General features: G+C 40.3%; 1 protein-coding gene across 4 annotated transcripts in view; it reads left to right on the top strand.

Annotated features, from left to right (window-relative positions):
* Nucleotides 1–12,429, top strand: part of SAMHD1 (SAM and HD domain containing deoxynucleoside triphosphate triphosphohydrolase 1) — a 59,174-nt gene that overhangs the window by 42,669 nt on the left and 4,076 nt on the right. For 3 of the 4 annotated variants that reach the window (XM_082746247.1, XM_082746249.1, XM_082746248.1), the window contains 4 exons: nt 3,326–3,465; nt 4,255–4,347; nt 8,858–8,962; nt 10,910–11,047. In XM_082746247.1, coding sequence (XP_082602373.1) covers nt 3,326–3,465; nt 4,255–4,347; nt 8,858–8,962; nt 10,910–11,047 — 476 coding nt within the window. Of the gene's footprint in view, nt 1–3,325; nt 3,466–4,254; nt 4,510–8,857; nt 8,963–10,909; nt 11,048–12,429 lie in introns of all 4 variants that reach the window. The other variant, XM_082746250.1, reaches the window with a different exon arrangement.

Below are 12,429 nucleotides of genomic sequence, written 5' to 3'. Positions count from 1 at the left end.
TTTTGAGATGCATCTTGGGGATTAAGTAGGCTTTTATTGTTTTTGTTTTTTTAAGATTTTATTTATTTATTTGACAGAGATCACAAGTAGGCAGAGAGGCAGGCAGAAAGAGAGGAGGAAGCAGGCTCCCTGCTGAGCAGAGAGCCTGATGCGGGGCTTGATCCCAGGACCCTGAGATCATGACCTAAGCTGAAGGCAGAGGCTTTAACGCACTGAGTCACCCAGGCACCCCCCCCCTTTTTTTTTTGAAGATTTTATTTATTTAACAGAGACCACAAGTAAGCAGAGAGGCAGGCAGAGAGAAGAGACAGAGAGAGGAGGAAGCAGGCTCCCCAAGGAGCAGAGAGCCTGAGGTGGGGCTCGATCCCTGGACACTGGGATCATGACCTGAGTGGAAGGCAGAGGCTTTAACACACTGAACCATTCAGGTGCCCCAGCTTTTTTTTTTTTTTTTTTTTTAAGATTTTATTTATTTATTTGACAGAGAGAGACACAGTGAGAGAGGGAACACAAGCAGGGGAAGTGGGAGAGGAAGACGTATCCTGAGCAGAGAGCCCAATTCGGGGCTTGATCCCAGGACCCCAGGATCATGACCTGAGCTGAAGGCAAATGCTTAACAGCTGAGCCACCCAGGTGCCCCGGTAGGCTTTCAAGAAGTGAGATTTTGGGGCACCTGGCTAGCTCACTCAGTGGAGCACATCACTCTTGATTTTAGGGCTTTGAGTTTGAGCCCCACGTTGGGTGCAGAGATTAGTTAAAAAATAAATAAATAAAAAGAAGTGAGATCCTGTGATGGCAGAAGCATTCCATTAATTCAACTGGGAACAGGGCTGCTAAAGGCATGGATTAGAAAAGTGCAGTTTTATTATGTTAAAGTAAAATTGCTGTTTTTCAAACTGTATATAATAGTATGTGAAGAAATAATGAAAACTATACATGGAAAGATGTCTTGATGAGAAAGATGTCTCACTGAGAGAGTGAGGAATGTGTTAACCATAGATCAATTGGGGAGGAATATATACACATCAGTGAGGTAAATGACAGGCTGTTAATATTTTATTTTGCCAAGAAAAAGCATCTTTAGTAAAACTCATTTTGCAAAATGCAATAATTGAGTCAGTCAGAGATTACCAGTTAATGTTAAACCATTGGTTGAAACCTTATAGGGATAATCATACAGTCTCAGAATATTACCCTGTGGATTATTTGTTAATTGCAAATGGAAAAGTACATTTATAATAGAGAAAGCTGGATTATTGCCTTAGCCAGCTGTTGAAATTTAACAACCAATAATGGTAGCATCTCATTATGTGATTCCTGTTGCATTGACCCAGGCACATCCCTTACATAGTGTTCTTGACAAGAGTGTTTAACCTAAATCTAATGATAAAGAAACAGATGAATTCGAAGTATGGGACATTGCCCAAAATGAGTGTCTGAACTTTTCTAAAATGTCAACATCATGAAACAAGTCAGAGGAATTATTCTAGTTCTAGATTAAAGGAGACTAAAGAATATGACAACTAATGTCATCCATAATGCTTGATTGGTTTCTCTATTCAGCAACATAAATGCATAGATTGCATTATTTTAACAATTAAGCAATTCAACTATAGACTTGTTATTTTTATATCAGTCTGTAATTTTTTGGCACTTGATAGTGGTTGTATAGGAGAATGTTCCTGTTCTTGGGAGATGCATGCAGAAGTATTTAGGAGTGAAGGGTCTTGATGTCCGTAATCTTCAAATATTTCATCAAAAATTTGAATGTGTGGGGCGCCTGGGTGGATCAGTGGGTTAAAGCCTCTGCCTTCGGCTCAGGTCATGATCCCAGGGTCCTGGGATGGAGCCCCACATCGGGCTCTCTTCTCAGCAGGGAGCCTGCTTTCTCCTCTCTCTGCCTGCCTCTCTGCCTACTTGTGATCTCTGTCTGTCAAATAAATAAATAAAATCTTTTAAAAAAAAATTGAATGTGCAAAAATATTGTGTGTACACATACACAGCATATGCATATGTAGAAAAATGTTAACAGTTGATGGATTTAGGCAAAAGCTATCTTATTTTGAAACTTTTCAAAGTAAAAAGTTGAAGGAATAAAAGAAAGGAAAAAGAACTAACTTCTGGGGTTCCTGGCTGACTCAGTAGGGAATGAGACTCTTGATCTCAGGGTTGTAAGTTTGAGCCCCACAGTAGGTGTAGAGATTACTTAAAATCTTTTTTTTTTTTTTTTTTTTTTAATTATTTTAGAGAGAGAGAGTACAAGTGGAGGGGGAGAGGCAGAGGGAGAGAAGCAGACTCTCTGGTTAGTAAAGAGCCCGATGACGCTGGGCTCTATCCCATGATCCTGAGGATCATTACCTGAGCTGAAACTAAGAGTTGGAGTCAGATGTATAACTGACTGAGCCATCAATGCACCCCAAAAATAAAATCTTAAAAAATAAAATAGAATCTTTTTTTTAAAAGATTTTATTTATTTATTTGACAGACAAAGGCGGGGGTGCGGAATCAGGCTCCCTGCCAAGCAGAGAGCCCCATGCGGGACTCGATCCCAAGACCTGGGATCATGACCCAAGCCGAAGGCAGACTTTAACCCACTGAGCCAACCATGTGTCCCTAAAATATAATCTTAAAAGTAAAAAAGAACTACCTTCTGCTTTTATCATGGAATGGAACTTTATAAAACCTTTTATTATGAAATTTACAAATTCCGCCTACCATCACTTAGCTGCAACAATTATCGACACAGTGATTTTGTGTCATCTTCTCTATCCAGCTACTCCTGTAAAATACTGCACTGTTTTGAAACAGATGTCAGACATAATTTTATAATTACTTAAGGGTTTTATTTATTTATTTATTTGTCAAACAGAGATCACAAGTGGGCAGAGAGGCAGGCAGAGAGAGAGGGAGGGAAACAGGCTCCCTGCTGAGCAGAGAGTCTGATGTGGGGCTCGATCCCTGAACCCTGAGATCATGACCTGAGCCGAAGGCAGAGGCTTAACCCAGTGAGCCACCCAGGCGCCCCTTAAAATTACTTAAATAACATTCTCTTGAAGAAAATGAAACACAACAACAAATTGATACACCCCTATTTACCCATCACCCAGCCTTAAGCCATCAACTCCAGTAAAGTCTTGCTTCATCTCTACCCTCTCCCATTCACTAGATTATGGTGAAGCAAATCCAAGACTTCAAATGTTCTACTGTGCTTACATTTGTAAACATCCACTTGAAATCATTCTAGAAGTACAGTAGTATATGAGTCTTCTTAAACCTTTTTTTTTTTTTTCATCTTAAGCTAACTAAAGTTTTATCAAATTGGCAGATAACATTTTTCTGGAGATTTTATATTCTTCTGATCCCAAACTGGATGAAGCACGAGAGATTTTAAAAAAAATTGAATACCGTCATCTATATAAGTTTGTGGGTGAGACTAAGCCACAGGGAAAAATAAAAATTAAAAGGGTAAGTTAAGTTGTCAAACACCTTTCCAGTAGTGAAAGGTCTCTCTCTTCCATTTGTCCTCCAAGAGGAAACCATTAACCCATCATAATACCACAACTCTGTTCTAAGTGCTTTACATTCATTTTTACTTAATCTTCTCATAAATAACTTATTCTTTGGTCTGTCCTGTAGATGAAGGAAGTGAGGCTTAGGGGAGATTAAATAACTTGCCTATAGAAGTACAGTTAGTATTCAAAGTCTGACTTAGTCCAAACCTTTACTCTTTCATCCTGGAAGTCAGGGTGGGGGTTGGGGGGGCGTGCAAAATTTTGGCTAGATCCAGTGGCAAGAAAATGGGGCCTCAAAATATGGTATCTACATGAGCTTCACGGAAACTCTAAGGACCTGCTGTTCATAATTTCTTCATTCACTCTATATCAGGTTCTCCCAGATGGTGCCTGCCAAATATCTTTATCTGTTTTCCCCTCTTGCTTGTGGAGGGTTTTTTTTCTTTGCCAGAAAGCCAGTAACCTGAGCCATACTGATAACCACACCCTGCCTCATAACATGTTCCTCTTATTTTACTAATAAGCCAATGCCCCATTTTTTTTTTCATATGAAAATTTTGTTAGAATCATTCCATTGTGGTTTGTTTGAAGGATGGCAGAAGCAGAAACCATGTATTTATTAAGGCTATCTCTACCCACTTTCCTGGTTAACGTGCCATTTTCGGAGAGGGAACCTTTTGTGGCATAAACACTTGATGATGAAAAACTGGGGTTCTAACATGAGGAGTGTTGTCTTTTCTAGGAAGACTATAAAGACCTTCCAAAGGAAATTGCTGATGCTAAACCCGACATATTGCCGGAATTTGAACTGAAGGCTGAAGATTTAATAGTGGATGTAAGTAGTTAGCCGGAGAATATACTAAGTAAAGAAAAATTTTTAAGGTAAATCCTCCCCAGTTCCATTATAATAGAGGTACATGTTCATTAAAGAAAATTTGAAAAATACAGAAAAATAGAAGGAAGGAAGAGAATTACCTGGGATCTCAAAAAATCAACAGTAGTCAGTTAATTGTGGTATGTGGGTAACAGAACATTGCGTATGTTGATTTTTTAATGTTTTCTTGATCACAAAAGTAATCTATGCCAATTATTTTTTAAAATTGTGTGTGCACACAAAGGAAAAAGACTTCAACTCCTTCATAGAGGCTGTTGTGTCTTGTATCCTAACAAGACTATCAAATGGCTTTGTCACATTGTCTTTTGTTTCTTACAGTAGCTGCTTCTCAGAGTTCTACTCCTCTGAAATCTTGGTATAGTATTGCCCATGTGTTTTTGTTTTTTTTTTCCCATAAGCCTCTCATTTGCTGTTTTCTTGTTGATGCATCTTTGGTGAAGAGTGATCTCTCCACAGCCTGTCTTTACCAAGGGATACAATAAGTGAATTGTCCTTGGACCCAGTCTAGTCACTTGGCTGGGGGGTTCAAATACCTCTCATCTGCAGATCAAGCTACAGTTTCCTGTTTCATTAGATGAAATTACACCATAATAAAGGGATTTTCTGAATTTCTAAGTTTCTGAGATTCTGAAAGAACTTACTCTCACAAATGTTTTCCCTGTGCTCTCACATGCCCACCCTTGCCCTCAGTGCTTTACTTGAGGGTCTGCCTTGCCTTCAGCTAAGTGCACGATCCTAGTCAATCCCTGACCTCCTGGTTTTTCTCTTGAAGTGCCGTCTGCTAATGAATATAGGCTCAAAAGTACTGGAAGAATCATAGAAGAAGACAGCACACACGTGATTAAGCTTGCTTTAACCTAAAGGCAAACTGATGGAGCAGTGAGAGCTTTTTTTAACTATCAGACATGTAAGAACAAAACATTGTGTAAGGGTTTGTTATGATAAAGGTATGTGAAAACGGGAATGTAAATTGATACAGGAGACCAAATTAGGGTCAGTGTTAACCAACCCAACAATTTCATTCTAAGTATTTGTTGTAAGAAAATAATTAGTTTTGGGAAGAAAAAAAAAAGCACACATCTATATATTGTGTTATTATTATAGTATAAAATAAGGAGGGAATAAGGAGGGGAAAGGATATATCTCTCAATAGGAAATACAGTGGAATAATGCAAACATTAAAAGTTGTTTTTAACATGGAAAGGTATTTATAACTGAAAAAGCAATGCATTCAGAATGATTTTGTTTTTGTTTCTTTAAATGTATATACACGTATGTTTATAGAGAGCACACTGAAAAAAATTTGGATGTATTGGTAAAATGTTAACATTGTTTCTACGTGGGTGGTGGAATTGCAGGTACTTTTTTTTTGGTACTTTTTTTTTTTTTACAGTGACTATGGTAGAAGAGTTTCATAATCAGAGAAAGAGATGGGTAAAGATGGGGTTAAGATGGGTAAAGCCTTTTATATTCTGAGAATGCAATTAAAATTGCTAATTAAATGTCTTATTATGTATTAGCCTCTCAATATTAGTTTGACAGCGTGAAATATTCATGTGGTACATTTTACTATATGTGCCTCCTTTTAAGACCATGTGTAGTAGTAACTTTTATGGTTACTTAATGGGCTATAAAACTTAATTTTGCTATTTAGAATGAAAGATTCATAATTGCGGATCTGTAGTTCCTTTTTTTGCTCTTGAGTCCTTCATTAAGAATGGGAATGCCAACTGTTATAGTATTGCCCTTCTGGAAAGATAACCATTTTATCAAATCTGCTTTAAGGAGGAATTTCTAGTTTATATATGTTTTGGAGAAAATAGGAATTGCCTTTTATTTCTAGTCTAAAAGCAAGGAAATAAATAGCAAAGAGCTTGTGGCATTTCTGAAAGTTGCTGAAATTTGATTTATGTGTATACCTTACCATGATGTTTAACAATGTCAAGGCTACATTGGGTCCCTCCCCACATGAAATAACGCCCAGGAGAGAAGCCTACCATAACGCCAGCCCTGGGTTCACGGGCAGACTGAACAGTTGCTCCCTCCCACGTAAAGGGGTGCAGAACACTCGCTGCAGGTCTTAAAGCCAGTAACACACACATTTTGGGAGACATACCTCTGGTCTGACTTCAGGACCACAGCTGGATCTCAAATGTCTACTTTTCTCTCATAGGGTACTGCCAGGACAGCTCTCAAACCTCATAGACCATTTTTTGGTTTGTTTTCTTAAGGAACAGTCCCAGGAAAAGCTCCTCTTACTGTCCGTTCTTTTCTCTGCCACCATCACCCCATTACTCTATTTTTTTTCCTCTCTTATTTCCTTATCCTGCCTTTCTCCCAGACCTGTCCAGGGAGCCCTCCCACTCCATAATTAACACACTTGCCTGGAACTTAGCCCTTAGTTGACTCTCTTCGCCCTTGCTGCAACCCAGCTGTTCCTGAGAGCCTGATGCTTCTGTAGCCCCTTCAGGAAAAGCATATTCCTCTGGGTCAGGAGGCCTTTCTGTTCATCAGTCCTCTTGTTCCCTAGTATCACTTCAAGACCATATGCAAGATCCCTGTTCCTCTGAGACCAGCCTCTCCCAACCTGCTATCCTCTTGGTTGAAGATTTTGGCTTGGTTTAGAGCCTTTCTCCCTTTCCAGTTCCTGCAGTGGTCCTTGGTGATTTCAAGGCCGGCCAATTCTGATTGTTCTCTTCATCCTTATCCTCAGTGACCTTACCCACTCCACCTCGGCCAGCACTCAGCAGATTATATTCTGAACCTTACTGACATTTGATTTTTAAGCATCCTGTCTCCATCCTCAAACCCCCTTCTTCCTTATGTGCTTGTTCCTTGCTCTTTAAGACCTCTAGTTTATTGCCTCCTCACTTCCTTCCAACTTGTCAGTGACCTTTTATCTCTACTTCTCTCTCATTCTTTGATTCTCTAATGGATTCAGTCATTTTTTACAGTTATCCTCAACTCTCTTGCCTTTCTTTGCTTCTACTCAGCAAAGGACTGAATGGCAGTTCATAGTCCCTAACCTTACTAGGGCCCTCTGAACTTCTGGTAGACATAGTGCAATTTTCTGGTCTCCATAATGACAGTTTCAAACCATCTCCACTCTTCTCAGACCTCAGCCCTGTTCCCTGCCCACAGCTTTATTCACCCCTCTGGGACTAATCCCACTTTGGCCCTTATTTCAGAGATAAAATACAGGCCATTGGATAGGAACTCTCTCAACCTACACCACTGAATAAGCTTCCATCTGCCACTGTGTTCAGCCTTCCAGTAGTGGGGAAATGTCTCTTCTTATCAAAGGCTAAGAGTAATCGTTTAGTTGTGTTCTAGATCAGGGCTGTCTGATAGAACTTTCCGTGATGCTGGAAATGGTCTATAATTGTGCTGTCCATTTTGGTAGCCACTAGCTACACACAGCTGTTAAGCACTGGAAATGTTACTACTGCAACTGAGTAACTAAATTTTTTATTTTATTTAATGTTAAAGACTTTGAAATTAAAAAGTCACTTGTGACTAGTGGCTATGACATTGAGTAGCACACCATAGAGCCATTCATCTTAGCATTTCTGTGGAATCCCAGGATCCGTTCCGTCCTCTCTTTCTGACATCCCGTCAACAGTTAAACAGACTTTCATCTCAGGAAAACAGCAAATGTTACACTCCTCACTCCTCTCCTCTTCTTTAGGGTCTAATGCATTGAAAAGTTGCCCCCAATGCCCCTTTTACTTTTCCCAGGTATGATGCTCCTCTCTACATTCTTATCTCTTGCATCTTTTAACAGTCAAGCTTCTAAGAGTTGTCTTCTCTTTTTTTTATTTTTGATTTACTCCTGAACCCTTTGTCTGTTGCCATCACCATATTAGAGCTATTCTTCCAAGTTCCCCGGTGACTTCACTGTTACTTAACTCAGTGGACCATGGCAGTCCTGTCTCCCTCAGAGCTATTTCTTCTGCCTGGAACTCGTTTCCTTCACATATGCATAGACCGGACTAAAGCCTGTTCACTTTTCCAGGAAAACTTGCGTCATTCCCAGGGTTCACAGCATCCTTTGCTTCTCTTTAGTAGCTCTTAGAACAAATGTAGTTCAATCATTACTTTTATAATTGTTTGTTCAACCTCAGTCTGGCTGCACATGCTGTGGGGGCTGGGATTGTTTCAAGCTTCCTTGTACCCGTAGTACCTGTCACAGTGGCTGTCACATAGGCATAGACTTTACACCCTGCTTATGTTGAAAGCACAAATACCTCCCGTACCCCATCCCAATTTCAAGACCAAATCCCTATAGCACATGCACCAGACTTCTTTTTATTCTACTGTGGGCTACCTTATCAGTGCCTTATTTCTGAACCTCCAGAGAGCTCTGCTCCATTTCTTGTGATGCTCCTACAACCCTGAATTTAATGCTCACCATTATGTGAGTGATCACTAATTTATTACTTTTATTAAGGTTATCAACATGGATTATGGAATGGAAGACCAGAATCCTATCGATCATGTTCGCTTCTATTCTAAGCATGACCTCAGCAAAGCAGTCAGAATTACTAAAGATCAGGTAACTACTTAGGGGTAAAATAAGCTATAGTGACATTTTGCAAATCTGTGATAAATCCACATTTTATTTTATTTATTTTTTTAAAAGATTTTAATTTATTTATTTGACAGAGAGATCACAAGTAGGCAGGCAGAGAGGGGGAAGCAGGCTCCCTGCTGAGCAGAGAGCCTGAAGTGGGGCTCAATCCCAGGACCCTGAGATCATGACCTAATTCGAAGGCAGAGGCTTAACCCACTGAGCCACCCAGGCACGCCATAAATCTGCAATCAAGATGCAGGTTAGGTCTTAAAGTCAATGTGTATGATAAATTAAAAAATGTATTTTTAAAATTAAAGTATATCTGGCGGTTCCTGGGTGGCTCAGTTGGTTGAGCACCCAGCTCTTGGTTTTGGCTCAGGTCATGGTCTTGGAGTCATGAGATCAAACCCCACATTGGGCTCCATGCCCAGTGTAGTCTGCTTGAGTTTCTCTGCCACAGCCTCTGTCCCTCCCCCACTCTTGCACATGCTTTGTCTCTCTCTCAAATAAATGAATAAATAAAATCTTAAAAAACTGGGGCCCCTTTGTGACTCAGTTGGTTAAGTATCTGCCTTCTGCTCAGGTCATGATCCCAGGGTCATGGGATCAAGCCCTGTGTTGGACTCTTTGCTCAGGAGGGAGTCTGCTTCTCCGTCTGTTCTCCCCCCGCTTGTGTCTCTCTCTGTCTCTCTCTCAAATAAATAAGATCTACAAAAAAGTTAAATATATCTGATTTTTGTGTAGACTAGACCGTCTTAGCACCAGTTTTTCCTGTTGCTGAACATAGATGAAAGCACTGTTTTTGGTTTAGAGGCTAGATTATAAATCTGATGGAGAAGTAGTGTTGTATTGTTGAAGTCATGAAAGTTAAATGTGCTTATTTGCATATCTTTTAATGAGAGTCTGGTCTACATATAATTACATAATACAAATTTTTAGTCTTTCGTTGACATAAAATTGTGGGTCATTTTGCTATATGACAACTACCTTGAATCCTTTTCTTTGGATGATAATTGAGATAAAGCAGCAAAAGAATGTGGTGCTTTTTTGTTTTGTTTTGCTTAACGATTTTATTTATTTGAGATAGAGTGAGACAGAGAGAGCATAAGCTGAGGGACAGAGGCAGAGGGAGAAGCAGGCTTCCCACTGAGCAGGGACACTCCCCCCACCTCCCCCTGCAACACAGGGCTTGATCCCTGGACCCTAGGATCATGACCTGAGCCGAAGGCAGATAGATGCTTAACTGACTGAGCTACCCAGGCACCCGAGTGTGGTGGTTTTTTTGTTTTTTTTTTTTAAGATTTTATTTATTTATTTGACAGACAGAGATCACAAGCAGGCAGAGGGGCAGGCAGAGAGAGGAGGAAGCAGGCTCCCTGCCGAGCAGAGAGCCCACCCAGTTCAGGGCTCGATCCTGGGACCCTGAGATCATGACCTAATATAACATCAAGAGTGGAGCAGGGAGGGCGCCTGGGTGGCTCAGTTGGTTGAGCGACTGCCTTCGGCTCAGGTCATGATCCTGGACTTCCAGGATCCAGTCCCGCATCGGGCTCCCAGCTCCTTGAGGAGTCTGCTTCTCCCTCTGACCTTCTTCTCTCTCATGTTCTCTCTCACTCATTCTCCCTCAAATAAATAAATAAAATCTTAAAAAAAAAAAAAAAAGAATGGAGCAGGAGCACCTGATTAGCTTAGTCAGTTAAGCATCTGCTGTCAGCTCAGGTCATGATCCCAGAGTCCTGGGATCGTGCCCCATGTTGGGCTCTGTGTTCAGCAGGGAGTCTGCTTGTCCATCTCCCTGCTCGCTTACACTCACTCTCAAATAAATAAATAAGATCTTAAAAAAACAAATAGAATGGAGCTTAGGAACAGCTGAACTCTCTTTATTGTATGAATTCAAAATGACAGTGAAATCTTTTCTTCTTTGAAAAGGTTTCAGAACTTTTGCCAGAGAGATTTGCAGAGCAGCTAATTCGCGTATACTGTAAGAAGACTGACACAAGGAGCTTGTATGTTGCACACCAACATTTCGTTCAGTGGTGCTTAATCAGAGACTTCACCAAGCCACAGGTGGGTGGTTTATTATTCACATGTTTTGCGCAATTTTTTATTTTTAAGTAAAAATCAAAAGAGATCTTTACTTCCCTCTGAAAAGTTCTCATTTATATTTTTATTTTTTTTATTTTTAAAGATTTTATTTATTTGACAGACAGAGATCACAAGTAGGCAGAGAGGCAGGCAGAGAGGAGGAAGCAGGCTCCCTGACAAGCAGAGAGCCTGATGAAAAGTTCTCATTTAAATTGTAGTCACTTGATTATGGTTTTGGGAAAAAAACGTTTTTCCAATTTAAGCTTTCCTTTTAAAATGTTTATGTTGAATAGTGATTTCTTCCTACACCACTTGCCAGTGGGTACTCTGTTTATCATTATTATCCTAATACTAAAAGTTCAAAATGGTGAACATGTGATATTTCATAATGTTTGGTTTATAATGATAGTTTATAATGTCCTCACCAGTTGTCTCCACTCCTCCCAATTACCTGGGAAATGAGTCATAGTGTCATCTTTCAGAGAAGGTTACCAAAACTGAATAAATTGTTTAAGGCCACATACAAGTGAAGATAAGTTTTCTAACTTATTACTTAAAATTCAGCATTCCCCAAACTGTAAACTATTTAAATTGTCTAGAATAAGACAGTGGAAAGGAGGAAGAGCCAAGCTGTCGCTGACAACCCTACAGCGGTTGTTGTTAAAGTTGTCCCTTACTGACCTGGACACAGCAGGTGCCTGGCGCAGAGAGTGGGTGTCTGAATGAAATACTTGGCAGGCAGGAGTGAAGCTATGTTCTGCTTCCTAGCCCAGTATGCTCTCCCACAACACCTTATCTGCCTTCCCCCAACCCCCATGCTCTAGGTGCTGAAGGAAACAAAAATGAGGGAGCAACCCAGTTATTGGTATTTTATCACGTGTCAGAAGGAATGATACAGATGAGTTCTGTTAGTTAAGAATTCTAGGTTACAAGTTCTAAGAGTTAAGAGAGCTGTCAGGAAAACCCTTTGAAGGAGAAGCCATTCTGCTGGGTCCAGGGGGCTGGATTGTGTTTGAATGAGTAGCAGGGAGAAAAGGTGGCTGTAGTTGCTCATGGGAGTAACCCAATGGCGTGAAACTGGAACAGGTGGAGTGTGTTTGGGGGCCACAAGGAGACCAACTGTGTGGACTCAAGAATTACTACTGTTGAGTGGTGAGAGGTTGAATGGGAGAACTAGATTATGGAGAACCTTGCATAACCAGCTAGGAAAGACTTCTGATCAGTGGGGAAGGAATCATTGAGAAAATTCAAGAGTTTCCTTAGGTGCTGCCATCATTACTTCTGTGTTTGTTATCTCCAACTAGAATGAGACCCATGGGAATGAGGAAGTGTGTCTGTCTTAGGTAGAGTAGCACCCAAGTAAA

The sequence above is a fragment of the Mustela nivalis genome, assembly GCF_964662115.1.
Source record: "Mustela nivalis genome assembly, chromosome: 8".
NCBI classification, from domain to species: domain Eukaryota; kingdom Metazoa; phylum Chordata; class Mammalia; order Carnivora; family Mustelidae; genus Mustela; species Mustela nivalis.
Note: the sequence above shows the minus strand (reverse complement) of the source record. Positions and strands in the feature narration are given on the sequence as shown.